At 48.7% G+C, this 15,614-nt stretch overlaps 1 protein-coding gene across 1 annotated transcript; it reads right to left on the bottom strand.

The window, feature by feature from the left end:
* Positions 1–4,786: 4,786 nt before the first annotated feature.
* LOC130120021 (jupiter microtubule associated homolog 1-like) lies at positions 4,787–14,916 on the bottom strand. Its single transcript, XM_056288636.1, has 5 exons — positions 14,696–14,916; positions 12,041–12,183; positions 8,346–8,494; positions 7,084–7,114; positions 4,787–5,370 (listed from the first exon to the last, which is right to left on the bottom strand). Exons 1-5 carry the CDS (start codon positions 14,749–14,751, stop codon positions 5,222–5,224), a joined length of 528 nt encoding a protein of 175 aa, XP_056144611.1. The 5' UTR covers positions 14,752–14,916; the 3' UTR covers positions 4,787–5,221.
* Positions 14,917–15,614: the final 698 nt, after the last annotated feature.

The raw sequence follows: 15,614 nt of genomic DNA on the forward strand, positions 1-15,614 counted from the left end.
ATAATAAAGTGAATTAGTGATGCTCGTGTATGAATTACGCATCAATAATAGCCTAATTTTACGCATGATTCGTAACGATGAAGACAGAAAAAATGTCAATATTTTAGAGACCCCCCCCCCCAAATGTCACAAATCGTGTTTGCAGGGGAGCTCATGGGGAGCCAAGCTCCCCCTCCCTCCCCTGTAGTTCGCACCCCCCCGCACATCTCCTTATTTGCATAAATCGGAAACAAACGTTATTTTTATAATTATAATTATAATGGTGCGGCAGAAACTGCCATGCATGTTTTATAACACAGAATGCTGGGCGACTTTTTACCGTCAGCTAACAAACATAACAGTGACGTGGGTGCTTATTGTGGCGATGACGTATCACTAATGAAATTAATTAGCATTATGAGTCTGTGAGGAAAACGTTATATCCATAAAGCTAACCTTCAAAATGCTTATTTCATTGAGACTGACTATTTCATCGAGTCTCTCAAATGCATTAACAATAGGAAATACATTTCTAATTTACATTCCTAATCATTTTGTTTGTCTTAACCTCGCAATGCTAACAATTAGGAATATATAACGCCGTTAATATTTTCGATTCAAATGTAATGCACGTTTACTTGGACTTGAAGTGCTGTAGGTCTCTGTTTTGGGGACAGTGCCCTCTAGTGTCCGGAGAGCAAACATACACACGTGTAATCGGAGCTGTGGAGGAAAAAAAGGAGTGGGGAAACTTCTAACACAGACAGAAAACTGAAACGGATCCTGCTGTCACGGAAGGGAAGATACACGTTGAATAGACACTCTCTCTGGACACACAGACACAGCCGGTTCATTTTTGGGGGAGTAGGAAGTGACCACATCCACGGTAGAGCACCCGAGCAGGTGTGGTTAAAAGAACATAAACAATGTGTGTGTGTATATATATATATATATATGTGTGTGTGTGTGTGTGTGTGTGTGTGTGTATGTGTTGGATAGTCATAATTGTAAATGTATGAAAACGAATCTATTCGAAATTTGCCTTAAATCAAGATCTCATCTAAAGTGAACGTAGACTGGCAATGCCACGATACAGCGGGGTCGTGTTCATGACACATCACTTAGTAGTGACTTATGTACACAGTCATTCAGAAGCCACACGTAACAAGCATAAAGAGACCAGCTTATCCACGTATTTCCTCTTGTGTTAAGTCTCACATGCTTGTGGCGACGGGCACGGGTGCAAGTCCATAAAAGCGGCCGGATGGCATCCGGTGGCTTTGCCTGTGCCCCCGTCCACAGGGTTAGCGGTTGTGTCAGGAAGGGCATCTGATGTGAAATGTTGCCAGATCAGTATGTGGATTGACAAGACCATACCGGATCAGTCGAGGCTCCATACCGGATCGGTCAAGGCCGGGTCAACAACGACTGCCATCGGTGCTGTGGGCACCGATGGAAAGTGTAAAATCCGCCGTGGTGACCCCTTAGAAACAGGGAACAAGCCGGAAGAAGAAGAAGAAGAAGAAGAAGAAGAAGAAGAAGAAGAAGAAGAAGAATGCTTATTTCAATACAGTGCCAGTATGTTCTTACCCCGTTGGCACGGTGCTGTTATTGTTTCAAGAAAGTGCACTTGTCTCATGATAATGGGGCTCACCCCCCCAAAAAAACAGATTGTCTTAAATCAAGTTTTGCTCTTTAAGATTTATCTTCCTGTTTAGGGAAAATGTCTCATACTAACAAGTACACTTTCTTGAAGCAAGCAAGTTGTCCGCCAGGTTGACGAGTGAATTTAAACTCGCAGCATCTAAAAATGAGTGTCACGAGACTTAACACAAGATAGAAATTACCTTGATGAGCTTTTCTTTTCTGATTCTCACAGCAACATATACAATTTGGTGTGCAAACCAGCTGCGCTGAAGGGCTGAGGAACAACCTGACACGAGGTAATGTCACGTCAGCAGCCATATTGTACGTCCTGCCATTCACAAAGGGCGCGTTTGTGTTCGTTTGCCGTCTGCCCTTGTAGACCTAGAAACCGACCAGCGATAACGCCAGCCCAGTCTTTGCAGGTGAGTGTTCGTCTAATCTTTCTCTCTCTCTCCACCCCCCTGCCCCCTCCCCAGACCGGATTAGCCTCCCCGTCCGTCCATCTAGTGCGCTACTTCCTCCATCCATTCATCCCCCCATCCTGTCTCATCCGGTTAAGAGGGCACGCTGGGGGATAAACCAGACACTAGAAGGAGAGCTCTTATATCCTCCTCTCACATAAGGCAGCAGCCCCGTCCATGTGGCTATCACAGCGTCCTGTCGGGGTCACGTTTCAAGCCTGAGGGGTCATCAGGAGGCCCTGTCCGGTCTGACGGAGAAAACGTAATAATCCCAAAAATCTCCATACGCCGTCGCAGCACCGGGAAGCACAAGATGGTTCGTTTCTGTGCCCATCCGCCACACGGTGTGACAAGTCTCCGTCTAGTCCCGCGTTAATACCAGTCATTCTGTTTGATTTCCAGTTCACCCCCCAGCTCCGCTCAGCTCATCTGGTGTTTTATCACTGGGCGATGTGGCGACACGGACCAACACAACAATGTTTGCACACACGACTCATCCCTGGGGGATCTCCAGCCCCCGCCGAGTCAGTGTAGTAGGATTACGTGCTGCGGGTATTGATTTACTGTTGTTGTTTATTGATGTGGTCCCAGTGGTGACTCACATATGATGCCTCATTTCCCAGCTCACCCACACACACACACACACACACACACTCTCTCTCTCGCTTCCTGCTCAAAGTGCTCCTGGGACCCGCAGGCCTCATCTGGAGGGCACATGGAATTAATGCACCCAACAATACCATTGGAGCGGCGAGTGCAGAAGCACGCTTAAAACACTCATCACCGACATCCGTCAGAAAACTGACGCTGAGCTACGGGGGAGTAAATTGGTGACCCTCTTCCCCTCCCTCCCATCCACTCCTCCCTACGAGGTTGCTAGAGAGGCCTGAAAGAATCCCGTCTCACATGCAACACCACACATTAAACTGCTAACAAAGGGTCCTGCCTCGACCGCGAGGCAGCGCCCACTGCTTCTGTGGCGATGCTCTCGACACTGGCAGACGTACTTTTCACAAATGAACGACTGCTGTGGCCTCTAGCTGGGCTGACCGCTGGTCTATTTTCCGGGGCTGTGTGCGTAAGAGATAGATAAGCACAGATAAACAGATAAGCACCGGGGCTCGATGCACATTTCAAGCAAACGCGGCATTTTATCTCAAAAGGCGAAAAGCTGAGGCAACGGACTCGCGGGTACGGCGCTCAGTGAAAACAGCTCTCCTTCTCCGACTGCTCTCCAGCATCCTGGCGCTCCTCCAGGGCAGGAAGTACTTTTCCTGATCTTGACTGACCTCCACATTCCTTTCTCAACAGATGAGCTCAAACTCTCACTGCCGCGCCACTTCGCTCTTCGCAGGCTGCTGCAGGTTTGGCTCCGAGGCGGTGTGAAGGACGTTATTGTCTCACATATTTCCAGCGGCAGAGCTAGTAGCGCTGGCCCGACAGCGAAAAAACAGCCCGTTCATTTGGGCTTTCCTTTCTTTGGAGCTACGGAGATGTTATTTAGGCTTAATTGTACAGAGCAGGAGAAGGGATTCTTGAAAAATCAACTTTGCCAAGTGTGAGAATCGCACAACGGGACCCAGCTCTACACAAACACTGGACCGAGATCGTCCGGACCGGCGTTGCGCTCTTATTTCAAGTCAGTGGGTGAAAAGCCTTGAAGCAACGAAGACGAGCTTTATCGTGGCTTAACGCCGCAGAAATCATCCCCCGGTGGGGATCGGCGTTCTGGGCCCCTTGAGCGGCTGCCAGCCCCAGCAGTAAGAGGCTTACCAAGAGGGGAAACACTGAGTCACCAAGTCATTAACACAATGGCCATTCACAGCAAGGACAGCACATAAGGACAATGTGGGTTTAAACCGAGGGATTACAGGATCAGATTTAATCTGAGCCAATCGGCGCAGATATAGACAGGTAAAAAAGTTGACCCTTGAGTGCACACCGGCCTCAGCCAAGCCTGGAAGTGTGCTCCCACTGTGACCGGACTCGGTGAGCGCGGTCAAGTCACCCAGCAATAGTACGTTTAGTTCAGCGATCTCACAACGGTTAATATCTCTGACCAAGAGCTGCGCCGCTTTGGCAGCAGGCCGGCCCGAAGTTCTGCTCAGAACTCTGTGTCCACGCCCCACAGCCTGCACACACACTTCCCTACCAGCCCAGTAGGCAGGGATCAGGGAGGCAATAAACGCACAACGTCAAACAATGAACGCCCTTGTTTTTCTTGTTTCCCACCCCGTGGAGCTTGTTCCATCCTCATATCCCCTAACTAAACCCAATCTCTGATCTGTCATGTCATGAAAAGGTAACTGAACTGCTCCTTTTATGAAGGCAGCCAGTGTGCCAAATCCAGCAGACGTCTCCGGATTCCTTTGGCCCGTCCATAAACCACATTCTGGTAGTCCGCTTTCTGTGTCGAGCCACTTACGCAGGTAGACGACGAAGAAATTCAATTCTACCCCGGCGAATTGGAGCGGCGTGACAAAGCCAGTCGCAGTCAGTAATTCGGTCAGGGCATTTTGCCACTGTGAAGTTTTTAGCCGTGTCTGGACCGCGTGTTTAAATCCCTCATGCAAGCGCTCGAAACAAGGCTGCCACCCAAACATGCACATCTTCTAGGCCTAGCGATTCTATATCCCAACGACGCCTCCCCTCTTACACGCCTCACCTGAATAAACACTGCAAGAATCAGCCACGAGAAATTCATATCAATCTTTACTGTACTTAGAAATCCACGCATCAAATCTTTTTTATTACTTTTTTTTTCCTTTACAACAGGGAAGAATGAGAGACAAGCTAAACTTCATGCCTTTTCCAGCAGGCGCAATGCACTACGGGATGGGCTGAAATGGGAGGGGAGGGGGGAGAGAATACATAAAGTGCTTTTGTCAACAGTTTTCTCTTTTTTTTTTAATAGAAAAAGGATCAAAACAAAAGGTTTGAGGGTGGAGGGAGAAAGGGTGGTTGTGGTGATCCACGGACGTGACAAGGCGACTGTGTGTGGAGCATGTGAGGGAGGGAGAGAGGAGGGGGACTTGGTAATGGGAAGGAGGAGGGTGTGAGGGATGTGGTCAGGGGGGCTATTCATCTTTCAAAAAAAATAAAAAAAGCGATCCGATGAAAAACAAGGAGTGGTTTCAACCCAAGATGAGGCTGGACTTGCCACCTGGTGGGTTTCTTCGGTTGCCAGCATTGGCATTGGCACCTCCCGACGGGGCGGAGGGCTGTGGCGTCTCCCTCTGCTCCTCCGTCTCCCCCGTCTCCCCCTCGGCCTCCTCGGGACACTCTGCGTGTCCAACACAAAGACACCATTGGTTATTTGTATAGCAAATAATATTATCAAATCACTCATTTTCCACCCAACTGTGGAACACGAGAACCTTGTGACTCAAAGGGCTCATCACAGATGATTTCTGGCCCACACTTCTTTCAGGCTGCAAAATGTCGGAAGGTTTCTACCGACCTTTTATAAAAAAGCCAGAGTGAAATGTTAATTATTAAAGGTAAAAGTGCATTACAGATGTTACACATTCTTCACAACAGTGCTTCATTGAGATGAGCCAGTTGTAAAATTAAAGTAGTGTTAAAGGACTGGGCTCTCATCCATTTGTGACAGAAAACAGCAGTGAGGTCCCTGGAAGAGACACCTGTCTTGCTAAAACAACAGAAAGAAAGAAACAATTTTTGCCTCTGTTTTTTTTTTAAGCATGGCAGATGCTTCAACTTGCTGAAGCCCTTTCAGTGACGTAACTGAGCTGCAGGACTGTCATGAGAGCAACACGCTGTGAGTTTCAGCCTCGGCACAGACAGGACAACAGCACAGGGCACTGTATACACATGTAAGACAAACGTGTAAATGTCCAGAGCATTTTTTTAACCCCTTGTGTCCATCACTGTCAAGCATTTTTGGCGAAGACAATGAAAACTTACCTGCTCCAAGTATGTATGTATACTGACAGCCCCCTGCTCTGCACACAGGATAAATGTCTATCTCAAGAGTTATTTGTGGCAAAACTGAAATCCGTATTACCCTGTGTGCACTCTTAAATTCATATCATTCGTCCATCAGTCTACCTTTCCGTCCAACTTGATCTACCATGTTGCAAAAGGCAAGGAGCAACATACTCCCAAGTACATAATGTACAGTGAAAACCTTCCATTATCTAGAGCTGTTCTGTAACAAACACGCCCCTGGGGATAATAAATGGCTTTCCATACAAAAGTGAAGGTAGGCCTCAAAGAACAGCTGCCTGACTACCGGCCACCATGCCCGGCAACATACCCTTATAACAGGGCAAAACAACATCAGAGCAACTATGTGATGTTGACTTGTAAACGCAAACTGTGCACATCTGCCCTAAAAAGAAAGAAAACAGGCCTGTTATGGTATTCCCACAAGGTACGAAAGGGAGTTCCAACTTCTTTTAACGTCAAGGGCCGATACACATTAGAGCACGGATCCAGTGGGCTAGCTACAATACCGTCCCAAGGAGTGCTGTCTTGACAGACGTTTGTTGCTCGTTGCACCAAGTTACAGGGTGCAGTACTGCACAACTGTCTATAATGTATGGAGATTGGATGGACAATGGTGCGAGTGAAATCTACGAAAGAATCAGTTACATTTACTCACTGCGTAAACTTCCAGGGAGTAAAAAAAACCCCAAAACTTCCTTATTTTACAGAGGATCATCTGGAGCTCTCATAAAGACCCCTGAAGGTCACCAGACCCGACTTTGAGAACCACCGGTGTGAGAGACCAAGTCGGTCACTGTGACCTGTTTTTTGTTGGGGTTTTTTTTTTTTTGTTGCAAATGCTGTTAAGAGTGGAATTGCTTGATCAACTACAGTCTACCGTAAGGCTCTTCATTGTGGAAACGGACTAATCTAAGTCATGCTGTGTGGAGGGAGGGAGGGAGAGTAGAGGTTGTCTGTACAGTATGGAGGAACGCATGTCATAAAGGCCGTCCGATAAACAACAGATGGAGTTGAGGACACTTACCATTATTTCCTTGTTCTTGACCATTCTCCTCCTAAAAACAGATGTCAGACAAAAGGGTCAGGGAATGAATGAGTGGAATGAATAAGCTAATGAGTAGAAAAGTTTGCAAATACAACATGTCATCTGTAGTTCGGCTCATTATGCATTTCACATAATCTTGCATGCCTGAAACAAGGAAAGGCCTTGCACGCCAAGCAGGGAGGACTAACTAACTTCCAGTAGAAAAATCAAACCTAATAATCAAAAACCCACAAGTCATTGGAGGATATCCATTAAAAAAAATGATGGGTCGGTTTAAGCTACATAAACAAGCCTGGACCCGAATATCTGAGTATTCGGATATTTGTTCGTTGGGTAGGTATTCGGTCTCAATTTTGGGATTCGAATATTCGGGGTTTTTCTTTGTTTGGCTAAATGTAGGCTCTCAATAAAGGCGAACTGCAAAATACATTTATCAGCCCATTCTTGTATGAATGTGGAACTTTAGTTGGCCCCGCCCACTGCTCCTAGTGTATAGGAAGGCTTAAACGCGGAGGACATTTCATTTCAACGTATGCAAGTATTGAGCAATGACAATAAAGAAATTATAAATATATAATATCAATCTTAAATTTGTCGGAGCTAGTACGCCGTTTCTGCGCTCGTTTCACAGCACTTTCTCGGGCATTGTCTCAGATTTGGAGCCTATTATAATGAGCGTTTATGTAGATTTGTAATTTATCCATGATAAGAAAAAATGGTCACAAGCTGTTATGTCACAAAAAGTGGACAGATAGGACCCCGTTCAACCAAATCCCCCGGGATTACAACCATGCATAAGGCACACCAAACCTTTTGGAAAATGGTTTTTATTAACAAATAACAATGCAAAAAATATTGTAGAATAACAGAATACTTAACAATTAATATCGTTAACTAAACCAAAAGACACATGTTGCACCGCTATGCTGTCCACGTCAGCCAACAACGGAGAAATGTCTGGCTGACTCCTCCCCGAGTCATGCCTCCCCGAAGCTCCCAATATTCGCTGTTGATTACTACCGAAGCGCTTGAGCCCAAAAAATGGTATTCGGGATAGCCCTATAAACAAGGGCTACTCCTTGACAAAGAAATCAACTTCTTCCTTCTGACAATGCAACTCTTCACCGAACATTCTTGTCTCAGGTTAGACTTCATCTATGCTGGTTAAATCTGTGCTTTTCAGACCAAATACAGCACTGGGTTTTGTTTTGGAAACAGAAGCTGTCAGACTGAATAGGTACCTGTTGTCTCTGGCTCCAGACCAGGGCTGCTCCAGAGTTGTGGATGGTGGTCAGCTCCGGCTCAGGGTTCTTGGGGAAGAGAAGTGGCTGCTGGCATCGTCTAAGCGGAGCTGAGGGCTCCCCGCACAGGGTCCCTGTGGGCGATCCAGCTGTTTAAGCAAGAGAGCGAGCGAGAGAAAGCAGGTGTTAAACAATACTCAAAAGACCATTTATAGTAGTAATATACTGAACTACCACCTTCTAGAAGCACAAACCTTGTGGATTCTTTGAAGGGGATGGGCACCCAAGTTTACTGTATTGTAGTGTCTGTTCTTTTTGGCAGAGGTTTTTGTGAAGCCAGACTTGAAAAATGATAGAGGTGACCAAGGACGCCTCAAAATTCATGGCAACATAGTCATGGTTTAAGGACCCTTTCCCCAGACATTAATCCATTTGGACAGAAGGGCACCCCGGGCCACACTAATACCCAACCATGATGCGGCCGCGTTCACCACGAGATTCATCCTCTCAGATTTGACAAAACCCTGACGTTACATGAGGGAATTTGACTGAAATAACATGACAAAATCACTGAAAACCAGCCACAAACACCAACAAATCCGATTGCCTACGTCTCTCAGACGGCTACAGACCCAAAAAATGTAATGGAACACTTCCAGGCTGACAACCTGAGTGCCAATACTCACATAACCCTCCATTGCCCACGGTCTCCTTTAGCTCAAAGGGCATTAAAAAAAAACAGCGTTTGGCTCACTGCAGGGAAGCGGTCTGTGCTAACTAAAAACCACATAAGGCAACAGCTGTAGCCAAGGGGGCTGGGGAGGGGACAGATTGTCTATGACACAGGGGAACAAAGCCAGCCAAAGAAGAGGGGGAGGAGTGGCCATTTTGGTCAGTAGTTGTCTGTCTGTTAATGGAGTGAAGTGAATCAGCATTGTTGAGAGCCTCACTGACTCAACAAGAGGCTCCTTCATCACAGGCTCCATAATACTTGGTCAAACCAATTCACTTCAACATTATGAGCAAAGGGAAATGGAAGAAACTAGATTGTTGGGCTGGGCTGTAATACATTATGTCATCATCACAACAACATACCAACCTCTGTTTGAACTCTGGGTCTCTGGGCTCTATATGATATAATTGTAAATATCATGCCAGGTATCATGACAGGGAAAATGTGCACAGATGTACAAATGAAAAGACATACAACCACAGCGCTGCTGTTCACTGCCTGGGCCTTTGTGATTATAGGGTGCTCCGTGTGCGGGTGAGAGCTGAGGCCATTCAAACAAATCAACAGTGCTGTCATCTTAAGACATCCATTTCCCAACAGACAACCTCCCTAAACACACTGTCTGAGCAACAACATCTAGGGCTATGTTTATGGCTCGGCACACACATGATAGCACATTCCAACAATCCACACTGAAACATCACGATGAAGTATCTCTGCCAAGGCTTTCTCTCTCTACCGCGTGTAACTGCAGAATCTATGTGGGCTAGTGACAGAGCTCGCATGGACAGAGGACATAGCTTCCGAGTCAGGGTCCTTCACTCAGTGGATGAAGTTCAAAATGGCTCATTTCAGATGTACTGTAGTTTAAAGTAAAAACAAACCCTAAAATTTCTCAATTTCTATGAGGTGTGGACTTGTTAAGTATACCTTTTATATGGTGCGACATATCAATCCTTGACATTAGACAAATCATCCAGCCTTTTCCAAGGCATTAAATCAGTTTTTTCTGCCCCCCACTGGTTGAACATAAACACCCTGCAGGACTTCTGGTCCCACCTGGATTGTGGTGTAACACAGAAAATCGCAAGATAAAACACTGGCTGAAAAGAATTCCAAGCAACTGCCACAAAAACTGGTAGCAACAGCTTATACACTATGGGTAGAGATTCTACAAAACCCCCTGGCTACCTCTACATATAGCAGAAATACCCATTTGTGCACCTTTCACATGGTGAGAAAGGCTGTCTTTTTATTGGGGATAATTTTCAAGCTAATGAAAGCAGCGTTATCTTCGTAGTCCTGTTATTCAGCAAGCTGTAGTCTGCGACTAAATTGTAACTTTGGATTGCAGTCACAATATATATCCCGGGCAATTTAAGTTTAAAATGTTTGACCACCAGTTTGCATTTTGCTGTAACTCCAGTCCACAAAATAATAGCACTCTGGCACTTCTCCCTTTCTTTGTTGCACCTCCCCAGCCTCTCTAACTGCCCCTGGGGCTTCAGCTGGTGTGTGGTTCAAAGTGATACGGTCCCAATGTCCTCAGTGGCACAAGTACTATGTAACTCATGTCACCTAAGAAGTAAAACAAATGGATGAGCTACTGAGAATCTGAACTGACCCCTCTGCCACACACAAACTTCTTACTCTCTCACTCCCTACCTTGGCTACTCATACTTTTTAAAAGTACTTAATAGGCAGAGACATGCTGAAAACAGTGTGTTTCAAGCACTTTAGGTCTTGTAATAAACAAAAGGCTTTCACAAACATGTAAAGGGGATCTGTACAGGACACAGTGAGCCAAAGGAAACAAACCTGTTTAGCTACATTTGGGAGTTCATATTCAGGCCAGACAGCTCACACAATGCCAATAAAACCTGCTAAAGTAATAAACCTTGCTTATTCAAACTAGTCCATGACCTCATCTGGATCCTCGGGTGCATCCGTGGAAATGGTGCTATAAAATTTGGAAGCTGGCCAGAACTTGAAACAGACCTGAGCGAAACGATGCAATCAGAAAAAACTTCCGTTAGGGAATGGCCAGTATCTGGGGAGGTCAGGGCCCAACTTTCAGGGTAAATTCCCTATTCTACATGCCGGACAGATTTGCTACACCTTGTAACAGGGTGCTACAAACTGGCTAATATGACAACATGTGATCCCTTGCTCATGAATCTGCTCAGAGCCTACGGTCAAAAGGAAAGGGACTTTCCCTGCTGTAGGCTGAGCATTTTTCTCTCAAGCATTCCATAAATCTTTAAAAAATCTGTCTGACCACACAGATTGGATTAGTAAAAAGGACAGTGCAGGTACCATGTACTGAAGACAAAATAAAACTTGGCTAAAGCTGGACCTGCAGTCTTGGACACCTAAACTCCTCAAGAGAGCCTACATTAATTTTTCATTCAGGTCTCCGCAGCTGTATGCTCGCCATGACCTTGATGATTTAAAAGTCGTCCTCAGGTCCTCACATTCCCAGTCGCTGCACTTCTCTGCCTCGTCTCAAGTTTCAAAGAATAACGGCCATGTGTCTTTGTGCGAGGACTCACATTTTCCACATGATCTGGGTCTTTGGCTCGCATGAAGAACCATCAACCAAGTTACACATTTCTAAGTGGCCTATTTCTTTCCACTGAGGGACACTCTTCTTCCCACTGTACAAAACCAAGCTTAAAAATTACCCTTATCACAGTACTTTCTCGACTTTTTACCTCAGACAATCAAGTTTGGGGAGGGGGGTGTACTACTTTTTTATAAAAAATGTTTTCAAATGAATACATTTTGTATGTTGTCTCACCAGCTCCCCACAAAATACTCACCTTACCATCAGCGTTACCACGCAAATCTGTCTGAAGCTACAGAAATGCCCATTACTGTAATATCCCAGGAGCTGGTGCTGCTATACTTAGGACGAGATACGAAACGAACAAGATTAGAGGCAACAGTTGAGTGTAGTTACTTGGTGGATTGTTCCTCCGATGGGCATGGGGGTCATCAGGCTCGGCAAAGATGTTGGAGGCCATCTTGTTCTTGCGCTGGGGGGTCGATTCGTCATCTGTACCGAAGGAGAAGTTGGAGGCCCCACCGGGCGGCCGCAGTACCCTATAGGGCAACAAATGGGACCGTAATGTCATCCGATTGACAAACCTAACCCATCCCCCCGCATCCTAGGGTCAAGATAAAACACACCCAAGCCCCATGTCACACTCTGGTGATCAGCTGCACGATGTGGAAATCAATAGACTAAAAAAAAAAGAAGAGGAGGCCGGTGGCCACAAGAAGCCTTCACTCTGCTTCACCTTACCCTCTCACTCACGCACACACATATGCATGCACGCACACACATATGCATGCACGCACACACATATGCATGCACACACACACGGCAGGGCCTCTGCTCTCTAAGCCCCGGCTGTCATCCTCATCCTATCAGAATCTCTGCCCTACAGCTGACTCCAGTCACTTACGGGTTAGTTGGCCAGCCGCTGCTCGTCTTCAGCACACTTCATTGCAGACACACACACACACACACAAGGGGCTGACCCCAACCCCCGATGGTATTTCTGCCATTTAACGTGCAAATCAATTTAGAAATCTCTCATGTTACATGGGAATAAAGCATTGAGGCTATTACAGGTCACCAAGCAATTAAGACTCTTGCCAGAATAAAGCAGAAAGCCTGCACGCATATGAAGGCATGGTAAACAAAGCCCCCCCCCCCCCCCCCCGTGAAGCGACGCGGTAACGAGCGAGGGGAGCGGTCTCGTCCCCCCCCCCCCCCCCCCCCGTGTCAGCGGGGTTGTAGGGCAGAAACGGACGTGTTTGCAGAGACCCCCGCCAGACCCCACCCGCTCCTCCACCTCCCCCTTTACGCCAGTCAGACGCACACAGGCGCTTGGGACCACCAGCTGACACACGCAGCAGCTGTCCCAGGGCCAGGCAGTGGGGCTGAATCCACATAACAACTCGGCCTCCACAAAAAGAGCAAAGGAATAACAACACCAGAAAACACCACCACCCCCACCACAAAAGGAGGTGGAGAGACAAATGACGGGTGGGGGTTATCTATTATTTCTTGTGTACACGCTGGTGTCCGTTTCACTTGGCTAAGGGTAAACGCCTAAAGCAGACTTGACTCCGCCGGCCAGCTCGGATGAGCTCATGCTTTCCGCGCCGCTTGCAACGTGAAAGGCTTTCGGCAGACCCGCCTGCAGACCCGCCTGCAGACCCAGACCCGCCTGCAGACCCGCCTGCAGACCCCACCCAAGAACCAGACTGCACATATTCTCACATTTTACGAGCAGGTTTGTTTAGAGACCCGCAAGGCAGCAGCAGGCTTTCAGACATGTGCAGCCTGGCCGCACATGTGTGATAATGCAGGGCGGTTCTGGCGGCCTACTAAGGGTGTATCTCGGTACTGCTGAGGTGGACTTGCTGCTGCTGATGCAGATGTTTGGTCGGTCAGCAGCGGGACCGGCCGGAGGCTCGGCGACAGACTTGAGCTGAAGGCAATCAAGCGCAGAGACACTGCGTAAGCTAGCTAGCTAGCTAGCTGAAAGCCCGAACCCGAACCCCCCGCATCAAAACAACTAAACGAGACGCTTATTTGAACGGTTTTAACGACCGACCGGAACTGGACGGGGGGGGGCGGATAAATAACGCACCCCCCACACACACACAACAGATGGTTTCTGGCACCAAGGTGGAGCGAGCCGGGTCCGGAGCCGGGTCCGGAGCCGGCTCTTCGCCTACCGCAGCAATGACACGTCCAAACCCGTGCGTGTGCCGAAAGGCATGCGGAACATCGCTCACTGGCGGGGCAAGACCGGCGGGGACGACTCCCCAGAACCGGCCCTCGCAGCTCGTCCAACACACCACATCTACACACACGGCACAGGTCGCCGGTCCGGATAACGCGCCTCTAACCGGGCCACGCGACCCGGCATTTAAACTTGGGTTCAACTTGACGCTTCGCTCGCCCGAGTAGCGTGATGAGATACGCAGATTCCGGTCCAGTCTTAGGAGTCTTCCCGCAACCGGGTCAAGCGTTTGGACCCCCCCCGAATCAAGCGGTTTGATCCGATTTTCGTATCGAGTTAAAAGTTAACGGAGGACCGGAAGCGAAGACGCTATACTTGAACGTCTTCTTTTAAGGGAGCGGTACTGCGGGGTGCTGGACTGGTGGCGGACGGAACAAAGTTCGGCTGTGGTACCGGAACAAGGTTAGCCGCCTTTTTTTATATTAGCAACGTGAAAACGACTCCTTCAGACGCCCCCCCTTCCTCCACCACCCCCCCCTTTACTTTTTAGTGCCTATTGGCAGGAGGAAGCGGGCCTAACTGGAGCGGCTCCGATACGGAACACCGCCCCAGTAAAGATTAGCCCATTAGCAGCACCACGCCGCACTCCGGCTAAATCCAGAAAAATCCCGCACCCCGGCCGCCCGCCCGCGAGCGGCCCGACGTTCACCAGCGGGCCAATTTAGCGCCCTCCTCCTCCGCCGCCGCGGCGCGAGGCGCTAGCTAGCCGAGAGGCTTCGCCCGCGTCCGCTTTCTTTTGTTTGTCCGCGGACGGGGATTTTTCTCTTTCTTCCTTCTTCCCTTCTTCCCTTTACCTGGAGCTGCTTTTACTACCGGGGTCCATTCCTTGAAACGTGGTCGTCGTGGTCATCGTTATGCGGGTGTAGTTCGCCGCCTTTCGTGGAGACAAACAGCGGTTTGGTACAAAATAAAAGATATGCGTGTGTATGCGTGTGTGTGCGTATAAAAAGGAGGTTTCCGCGGCCCCTTCCGCAAAGCAGCGCAGCGATATAGACTCCACCCGACACTGAGCGACGCGCCGAGGCGGAGGCGTCCGCCGGCCCGCCGAGCGCCAGCCCACCGCCGCTGCGCCCGCTCTGGTTGGACGGAACCGAACAAATCACCGTCCTGGTTGGCAGCGCGTGTCGCCAGTTAAGTGTCAGCGGGCGGACGCCAGGAGTCACGTCCCGCAAAGTCCCGACTCTCGGTCTGCCCCCTCCCGGTCTCCCCCCCCCCCCCAGCCTGCCCCCCTCCAGCCTTTCAACGGCCCCCACAAAAGGTTATATTTTGTGCACTTCCGCTTCTCGTTTTCGCCAAGTGCCGGTACGGTTCCGCGTCGCTGTGGCAGGATACGGGGAGTTCGGCCGGAATGATTTGAGTTCGGATAGAAAGGCGATAACCGTTTCACGTCCCGACAGTGTTGAGTTTGCCGGCTTGTTTAACCGTCACTCAAGACCATTTCACGGGTGGCGCAGTGGGTAGCGCGGTCGCCTCGCAGCGAGAAGGTCGCGGGTTCGAGCCCCGGGGTAGTCTAACCTTGGGGGTCGTCCCGGGTGTGGAGTTGGCATGTTCTCCCCGTGTCTGAGTGGGTTTCCTCCGGGGGCTCCGGTTTCCTCCCACAGCCCCGACATGTAGGTCAGCTGATACCCTCGGTGTGTGGGGGGGGGGGGGGGCTGTGTGATGGTCTGGTGGCCCGTCCAGGGTGTCTCCCCGCCTGCTGCCCAGTGACCGCTG

This window comes from Lampris incognitus, chromosome 10, assembly GCF_029633865.1.
Source record: "Lampris incognitus isolate fLamInc1 chromosome 10, fLamInc1.hap2, whole genome shotgun sequence".
Classification (NCBI taxonomy): Eukaryota; Metazoa; Chordata; class Actinopteri; order Lampriformes; family Lampridae; genus Lampris; species Lampris incognitus.

Excerpts from the sequence above, each read along its gene's own strand:
- LOC130120021 (XM_056288636.1), bottom strand. The coding sequence starts at position 14,751 with ATGACCACGACGACCACGTTTCAAGGAATGGACCCCGGTAGTAAAAGC. Across the intron at positions 8,495-12,040 it reads TCGGAGGAACAATCCACCAA|CTGGATCGCCCACAGGGACC; the intron begins GTAACTACACTC and ends TTGCTTAAACAG. Across the intron at positions 7,115-8,345 it reads TCTGGAGCCAGAGACAACAG|GAGGAGAATGGTCAAGAACA; the intron begins GTACCTATTCAG and ends ATCTGTTTTTAG.